We start from the raw sequence: 23869 nt of genomic DNA, 5'->3' as shown, positions 1-23869 counted from the left end.
TTACCATACATAATTACAGAATAATACAACATGCTCTGAGACCAGGTTGTCCTTCTCTCTTGTTGTTCCTCAGAACGTCCGTCGTATCATAAGGGGTTCTGTTCCACCCCGGTTCCACCTCGTGATGAGTGATGGCCTGCACACCATGTCCAGTAAGTAGTATTATGTTATTAACTTTATTAGCGGTATTGGTAATAATATAATCACTATAATTCCTTATTAACATTGCTAAAAATATTACCTTAGTAAGGGTTCATTCTTGCTCATGATGTGTGATGACCTGCACATCAGATCCTTTGAGCCTAACCTGTCTGTGCCCACTCTGTGTGTGTGTGTGTGTTGTGTGTGTGGTCACCCAGTTGAACTGTCTGGTTGAGGAGAACTGTCTGCTCCCCTACTATATCTGTCTACTGAAGAGGAGTGTCACCACCATATATATATATATATTTCTCTCTTCGATTTTGAATTATTTTGAAAGTCTGGTTATGGCTTAGATCAACAACATCATCCAAGACACCCTAGACCCACTCCAATTTGCATACCGCCCCAACAGATCCACAGATGAATCTCTATTGACCAACACACTGCCTTCACCCACCTGGACAAGAGGAACGCCTACGTGAGCATTCTGTTCATTGACTACAGCTCAGCATTCAACACCATAGTGCCCTCCAAGCTCATCGCTAAGCTAAAGACTATGGGACTGAACACCTGCCTCTGCAACTGGCTCCTGGACTTCCTGACTGGCCGCCCTCAGGTTGTGAGGGTAGGCAACCAAACATCTGACACACTGACCCTCAACACGGGGGACCCTCAGTGTTGCGTGGTTAGTCTACTTGTGTGCTCCCTGTTCACCCACGACTGTGTGGCCAAGCACGACTCCAACACCATCCTTAAGTTTTCTGACAAAATTACGGCGGTAGACCTGATCACTAATAATGATGAGACAGCCTGTAGGGAGGAGGTCAGAGACGTGGCAGTGTGATGCCAGGACAACAACCTCTCCCTCAATGCCAGCAAGACAAAGGAGCTGATCGTGGACTACAAGAAACGGAGGGCCAAGCACACGCCCTTACACATTGATAGGGCTGTAGTGGAGCGGATTGACAGCTAAAAGTTCCTACCTGTCCACATCACTAAGGAACTATCGTGGTCCATACACACCAACCCAGTCGTGAAGAAATCAGGACAATGCCTCTTCCCCCTCAGGAGGCTGAAAAGATTTGTCTTCAAAAAGGTTTACAGCTGCACCATTGAGAGCATCTTGACTGGCTGCTTCACCACTTGGTATGGCAACTGCTTGGCATCCGACCGCTAGACGCTATATAAGGTAGTTCATATGGCCCGGTACATCCCTGGGGCCGAGCTCCCTGTCATCCAGGGATGACAGGGACGCACGCACGCACGCACGCACGCACGCACGCACGCACGCACGCACACACACACACACACACACACACACACACACACACACACACGCACACACACACACACACACATTGGAGATGATAAACAGTGTAATGTTCATTCAAAACGTGTGTGTCGTTTCGCACCAGAGGAGATGGCTGCCGTTTTACGTTCCCCTAACCAGCTCTGCTCTAGTGTGTGTTTTTTCATGTTATTTGGTACTTATTTTGTACATAATATTTCTTGGTCTCTTTTGACCAAAATGAACTTCTAGATATCAGGACAACGAATATTCACCTCGTACTAGACAAAGATTTTTTCTTTAACGAGTCGGACGCAAAGGATTTACTTCAGACGCCCGACAAGGCCCACATCCCTGTCATTAGCAGGAGAAAGAGACGGAGATATCGGGGATGTAGGTCGGGGTGCCCTTGCAAGGATCCGCTGGTGAGTGGGTGATCTGCCATCGGTCCGATTAGCCAACGTACAATCATTGGATAATGAAATAGACGAACTACAAGTGCGTATATCCTACCAACGGGACATTAACAACTGTAATATCTTATGTTTCACAGAGTCGTGGCTGAACGACGACATGATTAACATACAGTTGGCGGGTTTCACACTTTTTCGGCAGGATAGAACAGCTGCCTCTTGTAATACATGGTGACGGTCTATTGTTTATTTATAAACAACAACTGGTGCACGAAATCTAAGGAAGTCTCCAGGTTTAGATCGCCTGAGGTGAATCATCTCATGATAAAATGTAGACCACACTATTTACCAAGAGAGTTTTCATCTATATTATACGCAGCTGTCTATTTACCACCACAAACCGATACTGGCACTAAGACCCCACTCAACGAGCTATATACTGTAGGTCATCACTCAGTGAGCTGTATACGGCTGTAAGCAAACAGGAAAAAGCTCATCCAGAGGCAGCGCTCCTAGTGTCCGGGGACATTAGTGCAGGGAAACATAAATTCTTTATACCTCATTTCTACCAGCATGTTAATTGTGCAATGAGAGAGGGAAAAAAAACTAGACCACCTTTACTCCACACACAGAGACAAGTACAAAGCTCTCCCTCGCTCTCCATTTGGCACATCTGACCATAATTCTATCCTCCTGATTCCTGCTTACAAGCTTAAACTAAAGCAGGAAGTGCCAGTGACTCAGTCAATAAAAAAGAGGTCAGATGAAGCAGATGCTAACCTACGGGACTGTTTTGCTAGCACAGACTATGGAATATATTCCGGGATTCTTCCAATGGCATTGAGGAGTACACCACATCAGTCACTGGCTAATCAGTGCATCGATAACGTTGTTAACAACAGTGACCGTACGTACATACCACAACCAGAAGCCATGGATTACAGGCAAGATCAACACAACGCAAAAGGGTAGAGCTGCCGTATTCAAGGAGCGGGACACTAACCCGGAACCCTTTAAGAAATCCTGCTATGTCCTCGGACAAACAGGCAAAGCGTCAATACAGGACTGAGATCGAATCATACTACACTGATGCTCGTCAGATATGGCAGGGCTGGCAAACTATTACAGACTACAAAGGGAAGCACACCTGCACACCACACCACACTATGCTCGCTTCGAGGCAAATAACACTGAAATATGCATGATAGCATCAGCTGTTCTGGACAACTGTGTGATCACGCTATCTGTAGCCGGTGTGAGTAAAACCTTAAAACAGGTCAACATTCACAAGGCCGCTGGGCCAGACGGATTACCTGGACGTGTACTGACCAACATGCACTGACCAACTGGAAAGTATCTTCACTGACATGTTCAACCTCTCCCTGTCTGAGTCTGTAATACCAACATGTTCCACCATAGTCCCTGTGCCCAAGAACACTAAGGTAACCTGCCTAAATTAAAGGGTGGTCATGGCTCACATCAACACCGTTATCTCAGAAACCCTAAACCCACTCCAATTTGCATAACACCCCAACAAATCCACAGATGATGCAATATCTATTTCACTCCACACTTCCCTTTCCCACCTGGACAAAAGGAACACCTATGTGAGAATTGTATTCACTGACTATAGCTCAGCGTTCAACACCGTAGTGCCCTCCATGTGCATCACTCAGCTAAGGACCCTGGGACTAAACACATCCCTCTGCAACTGGATCCTGTACTTCCTGATGGGCCGCCCCCAGGTGGTAAGGGTAGGTAACAACTCATCCTCCATGCTGATCCTCAACACAGGGGCCCCTAAGTGGTGCGTGCTCAGTCTCCTTCTGTACTCCCTGTTCGCTCATGACATCATGGTCAGGCATGACTCCAACACTATCATTAGGTTAGCCTATGACACAACAGTGGTAGGCCTGATCACTGACAATGATGAGACAGCCTACAGGGAGGAGGTCAGAGACCTTGCCATATGGTGCCAGGACAACGACCTCTCCCGCAACGTGATCAATACAAAGGAGATGATTGTGGACTACTGGAAAAGGAGGACCAAGCACGCCCCCATTTTCATTGACGGGGCTGTAGTGGAGCAGGTTGAGAGCTTCAAGTTCCTTGGTGTCCACATCACCAATAAACTATCATGGTCCAAGCACACCAAGCCGGTAGTGAAGAGGGCACAACAAAACCTATTCCCCCTCAAATACTGCGCATTTTTGGCATTGGTCCTCAGATCCTCAAAAGGTTTCACAGCTGCACCATCAAGAGCATCCTGGCTTAGGGTAGTGCATGCGGTACATCACTGGGGCCATGCTTCCTGCCATCCAGTACCTCTATTCCAGGTGGTGTCAGAGGAAGGACCTAAAAATGATCAAAGAATCCATCCACCCTAGTCATAGACTGTTCTCTCTGCTACTGCACAGAAAGTCTAGGTCCAAAAGGCTTCTTAAGGGCTTGTAAGTAAGTATGTGACAAACACAATTTGATTTGATTTGATTTAAATAGCCATAATAGGATGTTCTGAAAGAACTGGACAAAAGATCTAGACTATTGAGATATACTCTTTGACCATGTTCCCCTTACCCTGTAGCGCTGTAGGAGGAATAGTGCATAGCACAGAGAGAGCTGTTCTGATGTCCGGGAGGCATGACAAAAACCCTACAGGAGAGAGTGAGGGGAGAGAAACAGAGACAGAGTGAGCGAAGGAGGAAGAGAGAGAGGGAGATATGAGTGGGAGGTATGGAGAACACACATAGGGGCGGTGGCTCCGGCCGACTAATATATGATTGGCTAAGAAGAATCCGGAAAAGGCGATGTGGCGTCGCCATTGAAATTGAAAGCCCCCTCTCTGTCGCAGGTTCTTCAAGGGAGAGGCCACGCTGTACCACATAAGGCAAAGAGCAGCAATATAAAGGTGCTTTAAAATCGGACACGAAAAATGACATTAAATCTCACAGATGATGCAATTGAGGCAAGTTACAACATAGACGTAATACTCATTGTGTTGTTTGTAGTTGCAGGCTAACTTAGTGTAATAGCAATTTTTTGCAATCTGCAGTGCCTACAGTGGGATATTCAAGAAATAAGGCATGAGGAAGTGTGGTAGATGGCCAATATTCCACAGCTAAGGGCTGTTCTGATGGCCCACGCACAGCGGACTTTAGCCGTGGTACACTGGCCATTTACCACACACCCCCGAGGCGCCAATGTAAATCGAGCAGTAAAAATATATTTTTTGTCATTCACATGGTATACGGTCTTATATACCACAGCTGTCAGACAATCAGAATTCAGGGCTCAAACCACCTCATTTATAATGGGTATTCATACATGGTATAGGGCTCACTGCTCTAGAATGTAGTGAAATACGGGTACATTCAAGCTGGTGTTATTAAATTAATGCCTAAACCTGGTTTTCCTTAGTATATGCTATTATTTGAATGACATACAATGAATCATTCGATTGTTCTCTACAATATTACAACCTTAATATGCTTGTTCTTAAAGCTACATTTGTTGGCATCTGACCAAATGCACATAGAAATGTGTGTTATAGATCCGTCATTCGCATTTAAATAAAGTCTAAGAAGCTGTAAATATGTTCGATATGGGCTATTTCTATACTTCCCGTTCTTTTACTTTCGGTTTTGTGCTTCAAACAACTGACAATATGGAAAATATATGTTTCACAAAGATTTAGATGGTACAATGATTATCTGCACCATACTTGTTTGTTTTGTCACTGTTGCATCCTAAGATGCTGGTTTCTTTTACTGAAGATTCCGAAGCATACTTATAACAAACGGAACAGATTTTTAAAATGTCCTCCATGACACATTACAGTCGACTTCTCTCTGCAGTGTCTTCAGCCCAACTCCCCAATACTTCCCTGAACTTTTACCGCCCTTGCATCTCCTAATCCAATCGTTTCAATTCAAGAACGGAAACCCCATTGTCATTTGTTAATTCAAATAACTCAACCCCTGCACACAAATCCCATTGGCTATCTGCAACCATTTTAAATCTAAACTCATTAACACACAATACGTTTCTCAACGCAGTCACATAAACTGAAATTGATTGAACTATTTGCATTTTAGTAACCGAGAAATAGCTGAGTGATATCTGCATAGTACATTGTTGGTTAAATAACAGTGTTCGCAGATATTCAAAATAAAAACTGTAACAGATTTTTGGGGGAGGGTAGATATTGAAAATCAGTCTGTTAGCTTAGTTAGTTAAAAAAATATATATATATATATATATATTATATATATATATATATATATATATATATATATATATATATATATATATATATATATATATTCAGTACCAGTTAAAAGTTTGAACAGACCTACTCATTCAAGAGTTTCCTTATTTTTACTATTTTCTACATTGTAGAATAATAGTGAAAACAACAGAACTATGAAATAACACACATGGAATCATGGAGTAACCAAAAAAGTGATATATTTGAGATTCTTCAAAGTAGCCACCCTTTGCCTTGATGACAGCTTTGCACACTATTGGCATTCTCTCAACCAGCTTCATGAGGTTGTCACCTGAAATGCATTTCAACCTGTTGGTACTAGGGGGCAGTATTTTCATTTTTTGGAAAAAAAAACGTTCCCGTTTTAAACGGGATATTTTGTCAGGACAAGATGCTAGAATATGCATATAATTGACAGCTTTGGATAGAAAACACGATAAACTTACACAAATGCTTGTCTAGCTTTGGCTGTAAAGCATATTTTGAAAATCTGAGATGATGGGTGATTAACAAAAGGCTAAGCTGTGTTCCAATATATTTCACTTGTGATTTTCATGAATAGGAAGATTTTCTAGGAAGATTTATGTTTCTGTTGCGTTATGCTATTTAGTGTCAGGCGATGACTATGCTCCCGGACCCGGGTTTGAGAGTCACAAGAAGTTAACTGCACCTCAGATTATAGCCCAAATAAAATGCCTCATAGAGTTCAAGTAACAGACACATCTCAACATCAACTGTTCAGAGGAGAAAAATAAAAAATCCTACAATGTGATTTTCTGGATTTTTTTTCTCATTTTGTCTGTCATAGTTGAAGTGTACCTATGATGAAAATTACAGGCCTCTCTCATCTTTTTAAGTGGGAGAACTTGCACAATTGGTGGCTGACTAAATACTTTTTTGCCCCACTGTATATAACCGTATTACAGTCCTGAGTCATGACTGCAGTCAAATTCCAAGTTGGCCGTTGAGTCATGCTAATCTCCTCTTATGCACTCTGGACATGCATTGGTAGTACCCAACTCACTAACGACCGTCAGGTCGCTAATCAAATCAAATCAAATGTTATTGGTCACATACACATGGTTAGCAGATGTTATTGCGAGTGTAGTGAAATGCTTATGCTTCTAGATCCGACAGTGCAGCAATATCTAACAGGTAATATCTAACAATTCCACAACAGAACCTAATATCTAACAAATTCCACATCAAAACCTAGTACACACAATCTAGTAAAGGAATGGGATGAGAATATATAAGTATAAAATATATAGATGAGCAGTGACAGAGCGGCCAAGATGCAATAGATAGTAAAGAATAGATCGTGAAGGATACAGTATACAGTATATACTGTACATATGAGATGAGTAATGCGAGATATGTAAACATTCTTAAAGTGGCATTATTAAAGTGACTAGTGTTCCATTTATTAAAGTGGCCAATGATATCAAGTATGTAGGTAGGCAGCCGCCTCTCTGTGTTAGTGGTGGCTGTTTAACAATCTGATGGCCTTGAGATAGAAGCTGTTTTTCAATCTCTCTGTCCCAGCTTTGATGCACCTGTACTGACCTCACCTTCTGGATGGAAGCGGGGTGAACAGGTAGTGGCTCGGGTGGTTATTGTACTTGATGATCTTTTTTGCCTTCCTGTGACATAGGGTGGTGTAGGTGTCCTGGAAGGCAAGTAGTTTGCCCCTGGTGATGCGTTGTGCAGACCACACTACCCTCTGCAGAGGCCTGCTTTTGTGGGCGGTGCATTTGCCGTACCAGGCGGTGATACAGCCAAACAGGATGCTCTCAATTGTGCACCTGTAAAAGTTAGTGATGGTTTTCAGTGAAAAGTCACATTTTGTCAGCCTCCTGAGGTTGAAGCGCTGTTGCGCTTTCTTCACCACACTGTCTGTGCGTGGACCATTTCAGTGTGTCGGTGACATGTACACAGAGGAACTTCAAACGTTCCACCTTCTCCACTGCTGTCCCATCGATGTAGATAGGGGGCTGCTCCCTCTGCTGTTTCCTGAAGTCCACGATCATCTCTTTTGTTTTGCTGACGTATTCATGTCTACTCCTCTGCTGTTGCTACAGTAGGTGGCAGCATAGGCCTCTCAAACCGATTTTCTCTTTAAATATTACATCTCCTTTTTAGAAATGTAACCCTTGCAGGAAAAACCACATCTTTTGAAAATCTCTTTAAATGTTTTAAGAACCTTCTGCTTGTTTTGTTTGTTGGCATCATGAAGCCATTCCATGCAATACGTTTGATTGCAATACGTCGTATACAATACGTTTGATTTTGTTGGTCTTTACTTGTATAGAATCAAAGTTAACACTGTCTGTTCCGTCTATCATTGAAGAACCAGAAAACACATTTTAGCAGACATGTCATATGAAGGCTGTGGGCATTACATGGAATGGCAGAGTCATTGGATGAATACATAGTTATTATATACATTACATACTGTATAGAGAACGTGTGCAATGTGGTCTGAGCAGACATTAAACAGAAAACACACAAAAAACACAAAGCAAAATACCTCTTTGTAGTTTGAGGAGCTGTGCCTTTTTAGGGCTTTTAAGCTCTAATGTTCTCCATGATTCTTTTCAGCCTGGTCTCATAGACTATACATAACATAGTAAATGTAAATCCGGGAAACTCAAAATAATATGATATGTTACGTTTGGTATGGTAACTTAAGACAGAAGGTTACTTAAGGCAAAAACATGAACTTCAGCATTTTAGCTAATTTGCAACAATTGCAACTATTTCCTACTTTTTAGCTACTTTGCAACTACTTAGAATGTTAGATCACCATACTTAACTTCAAACATGTTAGCTAACCCTTCCCCTAACCCTAACCCTTTAACCCTTCCCCTAACCTTAACCCTTTAACCTAACTCCTAAACTTAACCCTAACCTTAACTGTAACACCTAATGCCGAGTCTAGCTAACCTTAGCCAGCTAGCTAACACTAGCGTTAGCAACCTAGGCATCTAGCTAAGGTTTGCCACGGCAAAAGTTTAGCAAATTCATAACATAGTGCATGTCTTGCAAATTCTCATCATAATGCACAAACTATAATTCATAACATATTGTACAAATTGCAATTCGTAACGTATCATTTGAAATGGATAATGGACATCCACAAATTAATACCATAAGAAACGTAACATATCATACTTAATGTAGTGTCTCAGAATTACATACATAATAATACAAAAATGCTCTGAGACCAGGTTGTCCTTCTCTCTTGTTGTTCCTCAGAACATCCATCGTATCATAAGGGGATCTGGTCCACCCCGGTTCCACCTCTTGATGAGTGATGGCCTGCACACCATGTCCTGTAAGTAGTATTATGTTATTAACGGTATTACCGGTATTGGTAATAATGTAATCACCATGATTCCTTATTAACATTGCAAAACAATTCAACTTAGTAAGGCTTCATTCTTGATCATGATGTGTGATGACCTGCACACCCAGTCCTTTGAGCCTAACCTGTCTGTGCCCACTCTTTGTGTTTGTGTGTGTGTGTGTGTGTGTGTGTGTGTGTGTGTGTGGTGTAGCCTTCTGGCTGGTCACCAAATTGAACTGTCTGGTTGAGAAGAACTGTCTGCTCCCCTACTGTGTCTGTCTACTGAAGAGGAGTGTCACCAACATTCTGAAGGATGGAAGGTACGCCTGGAGTCTTTATCTCTGTCTCTCTCTTTCGCTCTCTCTCTGTCTCTGTCTCTAAGTCAGTCTCTCTCTCTCTCTGTCTCTCTCTCTGTCTGTCTCTGTCACTCTCTCTGTCTCTCTCTCTGTCTCTGTCTTTCGCTCTCTCTCTGTCTCTGTCTCTCTCTCTGTCTCTCTCTCTGTCTCTCTCTCTGTCTGTCTCTCTGTCTGTCTGTCTGGCTCTCTCTGTCTCTCTCTTTCGCTCTCTCTCTGTCTCTGTCTCTAAGTCTCTTTCTCTCTGTCTCTCTCTGTCTCTCTCTCTCTCTCTCTCTTTCTCTGTCTGTCTCTAAGTCAGTCTCTCTCTCTCTCTGTCTCTTTCTCTCTGTCTCTGCTCTCTCTCTGTCTCTGTCACTCTCTCTCTCTCTGTCTCGTCTCTCTCTCTGTCTCTCTCTACTCTCTCTCTCTGTCTCTCTCTCTCTCTCTCTCTCTCTCTCTCTCTCTCTGTCTCGCCTCTCTCTCTCTCTCTCTACTCTTTCTCTCTGTCTCGCTCTCTCTCTCTCTCTAAGTCTCTTTCTCTCTGTCTCTCTCTCTGTCTCTCTCTCTCTACTGTCTTTCTCTCTGTCTCTGCTCTCTCTCTCTCTCTCTCTCTCTCTTCTCTCTCTGTCTCTCTCTGTCTCTCTCTCTCTCTCTACTCTTTCTCTCTGTCTCGCTCTCTCTCTCTCTCTCTTTCTCTGTCTCGCTCTCTCTCTCTCTCTACTCTTTCTCTCTGTCTCGCTCTCTCTCTCTCTCTACTCTTTCTCTCTGTCTCTTTCTCTCTGTCTCTCTTTCTCTCTGTCTCGCTCTCTCTCTCTCTACTCTTTCTCTCTGTCTCTCTCTCTCTCTCTCTCTACTCTTTCTCTCTGTCTCGCTCTCTCTCTCTCTCTCTACTCTTTCTCTCTATCCTAACTAACTTTCTTTGATTCTTTTCTTTACATGTTATTTTCTATGGCGGAGGGTTAATGCAATATTTGTTTTAGCGGTATCCACAGTTTTTTCAAAGTTAGGGTGGAAGAGGACAGAGTAACTTTCCTGGGGTTTGGAAGGTGTGGTGTGCGTGATGGCTTCTCAGCCTAGCGCGGAGGAGACGCTGTCGATACGGCATGGATTCAGGTGTGTTCCTGAGAATAGAATTAAGGTGGAGGAGGTTCTGCTCGCGGTTGGTGAACAGGTAGGAGCTGAATTTATACATTCTTCTTCTAGAATGAACAAAGCTGTGGTTGTGTTCATGAAAAGGGCTAATTTGGTGTGTATGCTAATTGCTAGCGGAATATTTGTAAGGGATGTGTTGTTGTCAATTTCACCTCTCTCTACCCCTTCGACAAGAGTGGTAGTTGCAAATTTGCCTTTGTTTCTTACAGATGACCAAATCAGGAAAGAGCTGAGTCGTTTTGGTAAGTTTGCTAGCGGTTTTCGTGTCAGCAGGCTTTCAGGCAGATGTCGTTAAGCACGTTGTTTCGTTCCGGAGGCAAGTGTTTATGTTTCTGAGCAACAATTATCAACAACTAAATGTGCATTTTAAAGTGAGGCATGGGGAGGGGTTCTATGCAGGTTTTTCCAGCACAGATAGTCTATGGTGTTTTGAGTGTGGGGATTTGGGGCATAAGAACTTTGCGTGCCCACATAAAGCCCTTAGACAAGGTGAGGGTACAAGCGCCAGTGGGGGAAATCGAGGTCAAAGTGCAGGGGGTAAGGAGATGCAGGCAGCAGAAGCTGGGCCTAGTCATGCCAGGGAAGGTGGTGTAGATGAGGCTGGGCCTAGTCAGGCTAGAGATGGTGGGGTAGATGAGGCTGGGCCTAGTCATGCCAGGGAAGGTGGTGTAGATGAGGCTGGGCCTAGTCAGTCTAGAGATGGTGGGGTAGATGAGCCTGGGTCTAGTCAGGCTAGAGATGCTGGGGTAGCTGAGGCTGGGCCTAGTTATGCCATGGAGGGGGGTGTAGATGATGATGGGTCTAGTCAGTTTATTCTAGCGGATGAGGAGAGTATAGTGGGGAAGTGTAAGAGATTAGGGGGGAGGAGGAGGGTGTCAAGCGGAAAAGGAAAAAGGGTGTGGTCAAAGGCACCATGGAACCTTTGCCTGTTGCTGTGGGTGATGCCCTGACCAGAGAGGAAGGGTAGGTGATCAGGATGGGAGATGGAGATGAGGAGGAAAGTGAGTCTGAGGAAGAGGGTGAGGAGTTATTTTTTTCAGCCTCCTCTTCAATGGGCCCAGAGCTGACAGCCAGTCAAGCAGAGGGGTCTAAGTACACGTTGAGAGAATTGACAAGGTTCCTGAATGAGACTAAGGGGAAAAAGTTAATCTTGAGGCGTTTTTTTTTTTTGATCCTAGAAAGTTTGTAATATCAGTACAACATGCTATGAAAAATGAGGGGCATGGTGTCCTCTCACCCAGGAAACGGTTTAGGTTGAGGAAGTGGGTCACAACAGTGAGTAAAGGTTTACCTTCAGACACTGTTTAGATGTATATTTTCTTTCTGACTGTCTTTATAAATGTTTATGCGTCTAACACAGGGAGAGAAAGAGGGGTTCTATTTGGGAGTCTTAGACAGGAACTCTCACAGGTAACGCCTGAGGAGACACTAGTGGGCAGAGGGGACTGGAACTGTACAATGGATTTTACAAAAGACAGAAATGGGGAATCATTAGACTGTGGACAGGTTGATCATTAGCCTATGAACAGGTTGATCATTAGGCTATGGACAGGTCGATCATTAGGCTATGGACAGGTTGATCATTAGGCTATGGACAGGTTGATCATTAGGCTATGGACAGGTTGATCATTAGGCTATGGACAGGTTGATCATTAGGCTATGGACAGGTTGATCATTAGCCTATGGACAGGTTGATCATTAGGCTATGGACAGGTTGATCATTAGGCTATGGACAGGCTGATCATTAGACTATGGACAGGCTGATCATTAGACTATGGACAGGTTGATCATCAGGTTATGGACAGGCTGATCATTAGACTATTAACTGGCTGATCATTAGACTATTAACTGGCTGATCATTAGACTGTGGACAGGCTGATCATTAGACTATTAACTGGCTGATCATTAGACTATTAACTGGCTGATCATTAGACTGTGGACAGGCTGATCATTAGACTGTGGACAGGCTGATCATTAGACTATGGACAGGCTAATCATTAGGCTATGGACAGGCTGATCATTAGACTATGGACAGGCTGGACAGGCTGATCATTAGACTATGGACAGGCTGATCATTAGACTATGGACAGGCTAATCATTAGACTATGGACAGGCTGATCATTAGACTATGGACAGGCTGATCATTAGACTATGGACAGGCTGATCATTAGACTGTGGACAGGCTGATCATTAGACTATGGACAGGCTGATCATTAGACTATGGACAGGCTGATCATTAGACTATGGACAGGCTGATCATTAGGCTATGGACAGGCTGATCATTAGACTATGGACAGGCTGATCATTAGACTGTGGACAGGCTGATCATTAGGCTATGGACAGGCTGATCATTAGTCTATGGACAGGCTGATCATTAGACTATGGACAGGCTGATCATTAGACTATGGACAGGCTGATCATTAGACTATGGACAGGCTGATCATTAGACTGTGGACAGGCTGATCATTAGACTGTGAACAGGCTGATCATTAGACTATGGACAGGCTGATCATTAGACTATGGACAGGCTGATCATTAGACTATGGACAGGCTGATCATTAGGCTATGGACAGGCTGATCATTAGACTATGGACAGGCTGATCATTAGACTATGGACAGGCTGATCATTAGACTATGGACAGGCTGATCATTAGACTATGGACAGGCTGATCATTAGACTATGGACAGGCTGATCATTAGACTATGGACAGGCTGGTCATTAGACTGTGGACAGGCTGATCATTAGACTGTGGACAGGCTGATCATTAGACTGTGGACAGGCTGATCATTAGACTGTGGACAGGCTGATCATTAGACTATGGACAGGCTGATCATTAGACTGTGGACAGGCTGATCATTAGACTGTGGACAGGCTGATCATTAGACTATGGACAGGCTGATCATTAGACTATGGACAGGCTGGTCATTAGACTGTGGACAGGCTGGTCATTAGACTGTGGACAGGCTGATCATTAGACTGTGGACAGGCTGATCATTAGACTATGGACAGGCTGATCATTAGACTATGGACAGGCTGGTCATTAGACTGTGGACAGGCTGATCATTAGACTGTGGACAGGCTGATCATTAGACTATGGACAGGCTGATCATTAGACTGTGGACAGGCTGATCATTAGACTGTGGACAGGCTGATCATTAGACTATGGACAGGCTGATCATTAGACTGTGGACAGGCTGATCATTAGACTATGGACAGGCTGATCATTAGACTATGGACAGGCTGATCATTAGACTGTGGACAGGCTGGTCATTAGACTGTGGACAGGCTGATCATTAGACTGTGGACAGGCTGGTCATTAGACTGTGGACAGGCTGATCATTAGACTGTGGACAGGCTGGTCATTAGACTGTGGACAGGCTGATCATTAGACTGTGGACAGGCTGATCATTAGACTATGGACAGGCTGATCATTAGACTATGGACAGGCTGATCATTAGACTATGGACAGGCTGATCATTAGACTATGGACAGGCTGATCATTAGACTGTGGACAGGCTGGTCATTAGACTGTGGACAGGCTGATCATTAGACTGTGGACAGGCTGATCATTAGACTGTGGACAGGCTGATCATTAGACTATGGACAGGCTGATCATTAGACTATGGACAGGCTGATCATTAGACTATGGACAGGCTGATCATTAGACTATGGACAGGCTGATCATTAGACTATGGACAGGCTGATCATTAGACTATGGACAGGCTGATCATTAGACTATGGACAGGCTGATCATTAGACTATGGACAGGCTGATCATTAGACTATGGACAGGCTGATCATTAGACTATGGACAGGCTGATCATTAGACTATGGACAGGCTGATCATTAGACTATGGACAGGCTGATCATTAGGCTATGGACAGGCTGATCATTAGACTGTGGACAGGCTGATCATTAGACTATGGACAGGCTGATCATTAGACTATGGACAGGCTGATCATTAGACTATGGACAGGCTGATCATTAGACTATGGACAGGCTGATCATTAGACTATGGACAGGCTGATCATTAGGCTATGGACAGGCTGATCATTAGACTATGGACAGGCTGATCATTAGACTATGGACAGGCTGATCATTAGACTATGGACAGGCTGATCATTAGACTATGGACAGGCTGATCATTAGACTGTGAACAGGCTGATCATTAGACCGTGGACAGGCTGATCATTAGACCATGGACAGGCTGATCATTAGGCTATGGACAGGCTGGTCATTAGACTATGGACAGGCTGGTCATTAGACTGTGGACAGGCTGATCATTAGACTGTGGACAGGCTGATCATTAGACTATGGACAGGCTGATCATTAGACTATGGACAGGCTGGTCATTAGACTGTGGACAGGCTGATCATTAGACTGTGGACAGGCTGATCATTAGACTATGGACAGGCTGATCATTAGACTATGGACAGGCTGATCATTAGACTGTGGACAGGCTGATCATTAGACTATGGACAGGCTGATCATTAGACTATGGACAGGCTGATCATTAGACTATGGACAGGCTGATCATTAGACTATGGACAGGCTGATCATTAGACTATGGACAGGCTGGTCATTAGACTGTGGACAGGCTGATCATTAGACTGTGGACAGGCTGGTCATTAGACTGTGGACAGGCTGATCATTAGACTGTGGACAGGCTGGTCATTAGACTGTGGACAGGCTGATCATTAGACTGTGGACAGGCTGATCATTAGACTATGGACAGGCTGATCATTAGACTATGGACAGGCTGATCATTAGACTATGGACAGGCTGATCATTAGACTATGGACAGGCTGATCATTAGACTATGGACAGGCTGATCATTAGACTATGGACAGGCTGATCATTAGACTGTGGACAGGCTGATCATTAGACTGTGGACAGGCTGATCATTAGACTGGACAGGCTGATCATTAGACTATGGACAGGCTGATCATTAGACTATGGACAGGCTGATCATTAGACTATGGACAGGCTGATCATTAGACTATGGACAGGCTGATCATTAGACTATGGACAGGCTGATCATTAGACTATGGACAGGCTGATCATTAGACTATGGACAGGCTGATCATTAGACTATGGACAGGCTGATCATTAGACTATGGACAGGCTGATCATTAGACTATGGACAGGCTGATCATTAGACTATGGACAGGCTGATCATTAGACTATGGACAGGCTGATCATTAGACTATGGACAGACTGATCATTAGGCTATGGACAGGCTGATCATTAGACTATGGACAGGCTGCATATATGTCTTTCTATGTTTGATTTAATCTTCATATAGCCTATATCACAGCTCCCTCTACTGTGCGCCTCCTTTTTAAAACGTTCCTCTACATTTTACATGATGTGTATAGGCTGCATTTATTTAGCATTATCATACAATGTAGACTAGTTTTTGATATCCTACAGAAAGGATTTGAAGCTAAGGCCAGGTTTTTAATATGGTTTTGATCCAGGAGAAATGTGATTTGCCTATGTTTATGGGTGAGATTAGCAGCAAGTGCTTTGATTGATGGGTCCTATTAGGTGGGTGTGTGTATGAGTTTGCTAATTGTCTATGTCCATTCAGAAATGTTTCTGAAATAGACCTACTCTGTCTGGACTGCACCTCTGTAGTCAGATAGACAGAACTGTAGGCAGCGAGCATCATGATGGTCGGCATGTATGAATGAGAACAGGTACCATTTTTGCATTTCCTGTCTTATTAAATGGGGTGCAACTAAATGAAACGTACCCAAGCTCCTTTCATGAAAACCCTGTAGGATGAATAGCCTACCCTTTTACTGCGTCCTCTCTAGCCACTTAGAACAACATATTGCCCGTGAGAATGACTGGGGAAAACACATTGGATTTGGTTTGAATGGTTTAGTGCGTCAATATGGGAATCTGTATTTTTTAGGAATTCAGACGAAAAGATCCCAACGCAGTTGGTGAGAAAAGGCATTTAACCTTACCTCTCTGTGTAGAGAAAGTACCTGTCTGTCTTGTCTTTGTAGGACCAGTGTTGAGACACATTTTACCTTGGCAACTTCGACTTGGTCTGTCCACACTCTTATAAACCAGTCCATTCCTTTTAGCATGGCTGAAGGGAGGTTCAAATATATTCCTCACACCAGTCCATTCCTTTTAGCATGGCTGAAGGGAGGTTGCAATATATTCCTCACACTAGTCCATTCCTTTTAGCATGGCTGAAGGGAGGTTCTACCATATTCCTCACACTAGTCCATTCCTTTTAGCATGGCTGAAGGGAGGTTCTACCATATTCATCACACCAGTTCATTCCTTTTAGCATGGCTGAAGGGAGGCTACATAATATTCCTCACACCAGTCCATTCCTTTTAGCATGGCTGAAGGGAGGTTCAAATATATTCATCACACCAGTCCATTCCTTTTAGCATGGCTGAAGGGAGGTTCCAATATATTCCTCACACCAGTCCATTCCTTTTAGCATGGCTGAAGGGAGGTTCAAATATATTCCTCACACCAGTCCATTCCTTTTAGCATGGCTGAAGGAGGTTCAAATATATTCCTCACACCAGTCCATTCCTTTTAGCATGGCTGAAGGGAGGCTACATAATATTCCTCACACTAGTCCATTCCTTTTAGCATGGCTGAAGGGAGGTTCAAATATATTCCTCACACTAGTCCATTCCTTTTAGCATGGCTGAAGGGAGGTTCTACATAATATTCCTCACACTAGTCCATTCCTTTTAGCATGGCTGAAGGGAGGTTCTACCATATTCATCACACCAGTCCATTCCTTTTAGCATGGCTGAAGGGAGGTTCTACCATATTCATCACACCAGTCCATTCCTTTTAGCATGGCTGAAGGGAGGTTCTACCATATTCATCACACCAGTCCATTCCTTTTAGCATGGCTGAAGGGAGGTTCTACCATATTCCTCACACCAGTTCAGTCCTTTTACTATGGCTGAATTGAGGTTCTACCATATTCCTCACACCAGTCCATTCCTTTTAGCATGGCTGAATTGAGGTTCTACCATATTCCTCACACCAGTTCATTCCTTTTAGCATGGCTGAAGGGAGGCTACATAATATTCCTCACACTAGTCCATTCCTTTTAGCATGGCTGAAGGGAGGTTCTACCATATTCCTCACACCAGTCCATTCCTTTTAGCATGGCTGAATTGAGGTTCTACCATATTCCTCACACCAGTTCATTCCGTTTAGCATGGCTGAAGGGAGGTTCTACCATATTCCTCACACTAGTCCATTCCTTTTAGCATGGCTGAAGGGAGGCTACATAATATTCCTCACACCAGTCGGTAGAAAATCGTAAAATCGTAATGTCCATTTTACTATAATATGTATGTACACTATAGTCCAGCAGGGGGAGCCATCCTTGACTGGTATTCCTATGGGTGTATGTTTCTCCTTCGTGAATGTTAAGCTCGTGTGTGTGTGTGTGTGTGTGTGTGTGTGTGTGTGTGTGTGTGTGTGTGTGTGTGTGTGTGTGTGTGTGTGTGTGTGTGTGTGTGTGTGTGTGTGTGTGTGTGTGTGTGTGTGTGTGCATGCGCGTGCGTGCGGGTGATATACCGTATATGCCTTATCCCGGGGTATTTTGAAATACCGCTGAAATTATTGTCTTGATATTCTGATTATTTTCTTGATATGATCGTCCCATACTGATCTCTCTCTCTATCCGGATCCCGTGTGTATGAATATTAATGTTAACTACCCCGTCGTCAGCCGTCTGCTGAAAAAAGCGGCTCTATCTGTGATTTCCCCCAGGACACACACACAGAGTAGGATACACTGTTTGCTGTGATCCACAACAGGAGCTTAAATTCGGTGAACAAACTTTTGAATATTTTTCATCCCTGTCAATTACCCCCTTCTCTCTGTACAGTTCTTCCTCCATACTAAACTATACTGGATCAGGACGTGTACAATACATTATGTAGATCACGTCACAAATGGCACTCTATGACCCATGTGAAGTGCACAACTTTTGACAAGGGCTCATAGGATTGTGTACTATAGTAGTACTATACGTTGGGGATAGAGTACCATTTGGGATGCACTTTACACACTGGCCCGTGTTAACCCTTTAAACACTGGCCCGTGTTAACCCTTTACACACTGGCCCAGGTTAACCCTTTACACACTGGCCTGTATTAGGGCTTTACACACTGGCCCAGGTTAACCCTTTACACACTGGCCCAGGTTAACCCTTTACACACTGGCCTGTATTAGGGCTTTACACACTGGCCCAGGTTAACCCTTTACACACTGGCCTGTATTAGGGCTTTACACACTGGCCTGTGTTAACCCTTTACACACTGGCCCATGTTAACCCTTTACATACTGGCCCGTGTTAACCCTTTACACACTGGCCCATGTTAACCCTTTACATACTGGCCCGTGTTAACCCTTTACACACTGTCCCATGTTAACCCTTTACATACTGGCCCGTGTTAACCCTTTACACACTGTCCCATGTTAACCCTTTACATACTGGCCCGTGTTAACCCTTTACACACTGTCCCATGTTAACCCTTTACATACTGGCCCGTGTTAACCCTTTACACACTGTCCCATGTTAACCCTTTACATACTGGCCCGTGTTAACCCTTTACACACTGTCCCATGTTAACCCTTTACACACTGGCCCGTGTTAACCCTTTACACACTGGCCCAGGTTAACGCTTTACACACTGGCCTGTGTTAACCCTTTACACACTGGCCTGCATTAGGGCTTTACACACTGGCCCAGGTTAACCCTTTACACACTGGCCTGTATTAGGGCTTTACACACTGGCCCAGGTTAACCCTTTACACACTGGCCTGTATTAGGGCTTTACACACTGGCCCAGGTTAACCCTTTACACACTGGCCCAGGTTAACCCTTTACACACTGGCCCAGGTTAACCCTTTACACACTGGCCCGTGTTAACCCTTTACACACTGGCCTGTGTTAGCGCTCTAAGAGAGAGCGCCGTAATAAAGGCCGGCGTGCGGGATACCTGACGAGACTACACGGGCGTGTGGATAAACCACTATGTTCTATTGGCTAATGTGCAATCAATGAAGAATAAACTGAATGCGATTCGTTCAAGACTATCCTATCAATGTGATCTGAATAACTGTTTCTAGTGTTGAAAGTTTCCAAGACATCAGTGGTCTCGATTATTGGGAAATTGAAAAAATATGGAACTACCTGAGCAACCGGGCAAGTAGGACCCAATTACCCAGAACTACATAGTTCCTTGGCTGAGATGGGAGAACCAGAATGATAACAGTCTCTACAGCACTTCATCAATCTGGGCTTTATTGGAGAGTGGCCAGACAGAAGTCACTCCTGAGAAAAAGGCACATGACGGCATGCCTGGAGTTTGCTGAAAGGCATGTGAAGACTCTGAGAGCATAAGGTAAAAGATTCTGTAGTCTGATGAGACAAAAATGTAACTCTTTGGCCTGAATGCAAAGAAAACCAGGTATATATTGTTACCTGTGTAACACCACCCCTGCCGTGAAGCTTGGTGGTGGCAGCATCATGCTACCACCAAGCATCATGCTATAGTCTCTGCCGCTTTACAGCGGCAGCAGCTGGTGTGCAGTATCTAATATTGAGAAAGTCTCAAGGTTCTGCTTGCCTGAGTTAGAATGTATTGTGAAAAACTGTAGAACATTCTATTTACCGAGACAGTTTTCATCTATATGTTTCGTAGCTATCTATTTACTATCACAAACTGATGCTGACACTAAGACTGCACTCAACCAGCTGTATAAGCAAACAAGAAAATGGTCACCCAAAGGTGGCACTACAAGTGGCCAGTTTTTAATGCAGGAAATCTCTAATCTGCTTTACCTCATTTCTAGCAGCATGTCACCTGTGCAACTAGAGATAAAAAAAAACTCTAGATCACCTTTACTCCACACACAGAGATGCATACAAAGCTCTCACTCGCCCTCCATTTGGCAAATCTGACCATAACTCTATCCTCCTGAATCCTGCTTACAAGCAAAAACTCAAACAGGAAATACCAGTGACAAGCTCAGTACGGAAGTGGTCTGAAGAAGCGGATGCTAAACTACAGGAGTGTTTTTCTGCCACAGAATGGGATATGTTCCAGGATTCTTCCAATGGCATTGAGGATTTTACCATGTCTGTCAACGGCTTCAGTAATAAGTGCATTAACGACTTTGTCCCACAGTGACTGTACGTACAAATCCCAACCAGAAGCCATGGATTACAGCTAACATCCACACTGAGATAAAGGCTAGAGCTGCCACTTTCAAGGAACAAGATACTAATCGAGTAGCTTATAAGAAATCCCACTACGCCCTTGATGAACCATCAAATTGGCAAAGCGTCAATACAGGACTAAGATCTAATCCTACTACACCGGCTCTGATGCTCATCAGATGTGGCAGGGCTTGCAAACTATCATGAAATAAAAAGGGAAACCCAGCCGCGAGTTGCCCTTTTACACTAGTCTATCAGACTGAACCATGCATGAAAGCACCAGCTGTTCGTGACGAATGTGTGATCACACTCTACGTATCTGATGTGAGTTAGACCTTTAAAACGGTTACCATTCACAAGGCCACAGAGCCAGACAGATTACCAGAATGCGTACTTGAAGCATGCGCTGACCAGCTGGCAAGTGTCTACACTGACAATTTCAAACTCTCTCTGACCCAGTCTGTAATACAGTTGAAGTCAGAAGTTTACATACACTTAGGTTGGAGTAATTAAAATCATTTTTCAACCACTCCTTAAATGTATTGTTAACAAACTATAGTTTTGGCAAGTCGGATATGACATCTACGTTGTGCATGATCCAAGTAATTTTTCTGTTTACAGACATATTATTTCACGTGTAATTCACAATATCACAACTCCAGTGTGTCAGATGTTTACATACACTAAATTGACTGTGCCTTTATACAGCTTGGAAATTTCCAGAAAATAATGTCATGGCTTTAGAAGCTTCTGATAGACTAATTGACATAATTTGAGTCAAATGGAGGTGTACCTGTGGTTGTATTTCAAGGCCTACCTTCAAACACAGTGCCTCTTTGCTTGACATCATGGGAAAATCAAAAGAGATCAGCCAAGACCTCAGAAAAAAATTGTAGACCTCCACAAGTCTGGTTCATCCTTGGGAGCAATTTCCAAACACCTGAAGGTACCACGTTCATCTGTACAAACAATAGTATGCAAGTATAAACACCCTGGGACCACGCAGCCATCATACCGCTCAGGAAGGAGATGCGTTCTGTCTCCTAGAGATGAACTTGCTTTAGTGCGAAAAGTGCAAATCAATCCCAGAACAACAGCAAAGGACCTTGTGAAGATGCTGGAGGAAACAGGTACAAAAGTATCTATATCCACAGTAAAACGAGTCCTATATCGACATAACCTGAATAAAAAAAACATAACCGCTCATAAAAAAGCCTGCCTACAGTTGGCAACTGCACATGGGGGCAAAAATCGTACTTTTTGGAGAAATGTCCTCCGGTCTGATGAAACAAAAATAGAAGTGTTTGGCCATAATGACCATCGTTATGTTTGGAGGAAAAAGGTGTGGCTTGCAAGCCGAAGGACACCATCCCAACTGTGAAGCACGGGGGTGGCAGTATCATGTTGTGGGTGTGCTTTGCTGCAGGAGGGACAGGTGCACTTCACAAATTAGATAGCATCATGAGAAAGGAACTGATAAGGATATATTGAAGCAACATCTCAAGACATCAAACAGGAAGTTAAAGCTTGGTCACAAATGGGTCTTCCAAATGGACATTAACCCCAAGCATACTTCCAAAGTTGTGGCAAAATGGCTTAAGGACAACAAAGCCCTGATCTCAATGCTATTAAACATTTGTGGGCAGAACTGAAAACACATGTGCGAGAAAGGAGGCGTAGAAACCTGACTCAGTTACACCAGCTCTGTCAGGAGGAATGGGCCAAAATTCAACCAAACGTATTGTGCGAAGCTTGTGGAAGGCTACCCGAAACATTTTAACCAAGTTAAACAATTTAAAGGCAAGGCTACGAAATACTAATTGAGTGTATGTACACGTCTGACCCACTGGGAATGTGATGAAAGAAGTAAAAGCTGAAATAAATCATTCTCTCTACTATTATTCTGACATTTCACATTCTTAAAATAAAGTGATATTCCTATCTGACCTAAAACAGGGCATTTTTACTTGGATTAAATGTCAGTAATTGTGAAAAACTGAGTTTAAATGTATTTCACAAAGGTTTATGTAAACTTCCGACATCAACTGTATCTACACGTTTCAAGCAGACCACCATAGTCCCTGTGTTAAGAACGCCAAGGTAACCTGTCTAAATGACTATTGCCCCTTGGCACTTACATCTGTAGTCATGAAATGCTCCTGAACAGCACATACCCCCAAGCCATACGACTCCTGAACTGTTAATGAAATGGCTACCCGGACTATTAGCAAGCCTGTAGCATCATACCTCCTTTGTAGCTGTCTATTTACCACCACAAACGATGTTGGAACTAAGACCGCACTCAATGAGCTGTATAGGGCCAAAAGCAAACATGAAAATGCTCATGCAGAGGCGGCGCTCCTAGTGGCCGGGAACTTTAATGCGGGGTACTTCAATCAGTTTTACCTCATTTCTATCAGCATGTTAAATGTGCAACCAGTGTGAAAACATTTTTAGACCATGTTTTGCACTGACTCTCTTGCTCTGGCTCTATGCAAACTCATTGAACTCTACCCACTCACATACTACAATGATACTCCAACAAACAAACACACACACACACACAAATAGAAATGCTGAAGGTGCCAGATGTATGAAAATTAGAAGAACAGGGATAGGCCTACCTCTCGTTGGCTTGATCAGCTGTGTCTCCCACACTATGCACACAGTTGTACGCAGTTACATGCATT

At 43.6% G+C, this 23869-nt stretch overlaps 1 protein-coding gene across 1 annotated transcript in view; it reads left to right on the top strand.

The window, feature by feature from the left end:
- LOC112230700 (replication protein A 70 kDa DNA-binding subunit-like) overlaps positions 1-23869 on the top strand; it is a 93381-nt gene that overhangs the window by 3380 nt on the left and 66132 nt on the right. Inside the window, exon 2 of the mRNA XM_042311230.1 lies at positions 74-152. Within this exon, the coding sequence (XP_042167164.1) occupies positions 74-152 (79 nt within the window). The remainder of the gene's footprint in view (positions 1-73; positions 153-23869) is intronic.

The sequence above is a fragment of the Oncorhynchus tshawytscha genome, linkage group LG33, assembly GCF_018296145.1.
Source record: "Oncorhynchus tshawytscha isolate Ot180627B linkage group LG33, Otsh_v2.0, whole genome shotgun sequence".
Taxonomy (NCBI): domain Eukaryota; kingdom Metazoa; phylum Chordata; class Actinopteri; order Salmoniformes; family Salmonidae; genus Oncorhynchus; species Oncorhynchus tshawytscha.
The sequence above is the reverse complement of the archived record's forward strand: the minus strand, read 5'-3'. Positions and strand labels throughout refer to the sequence as shown.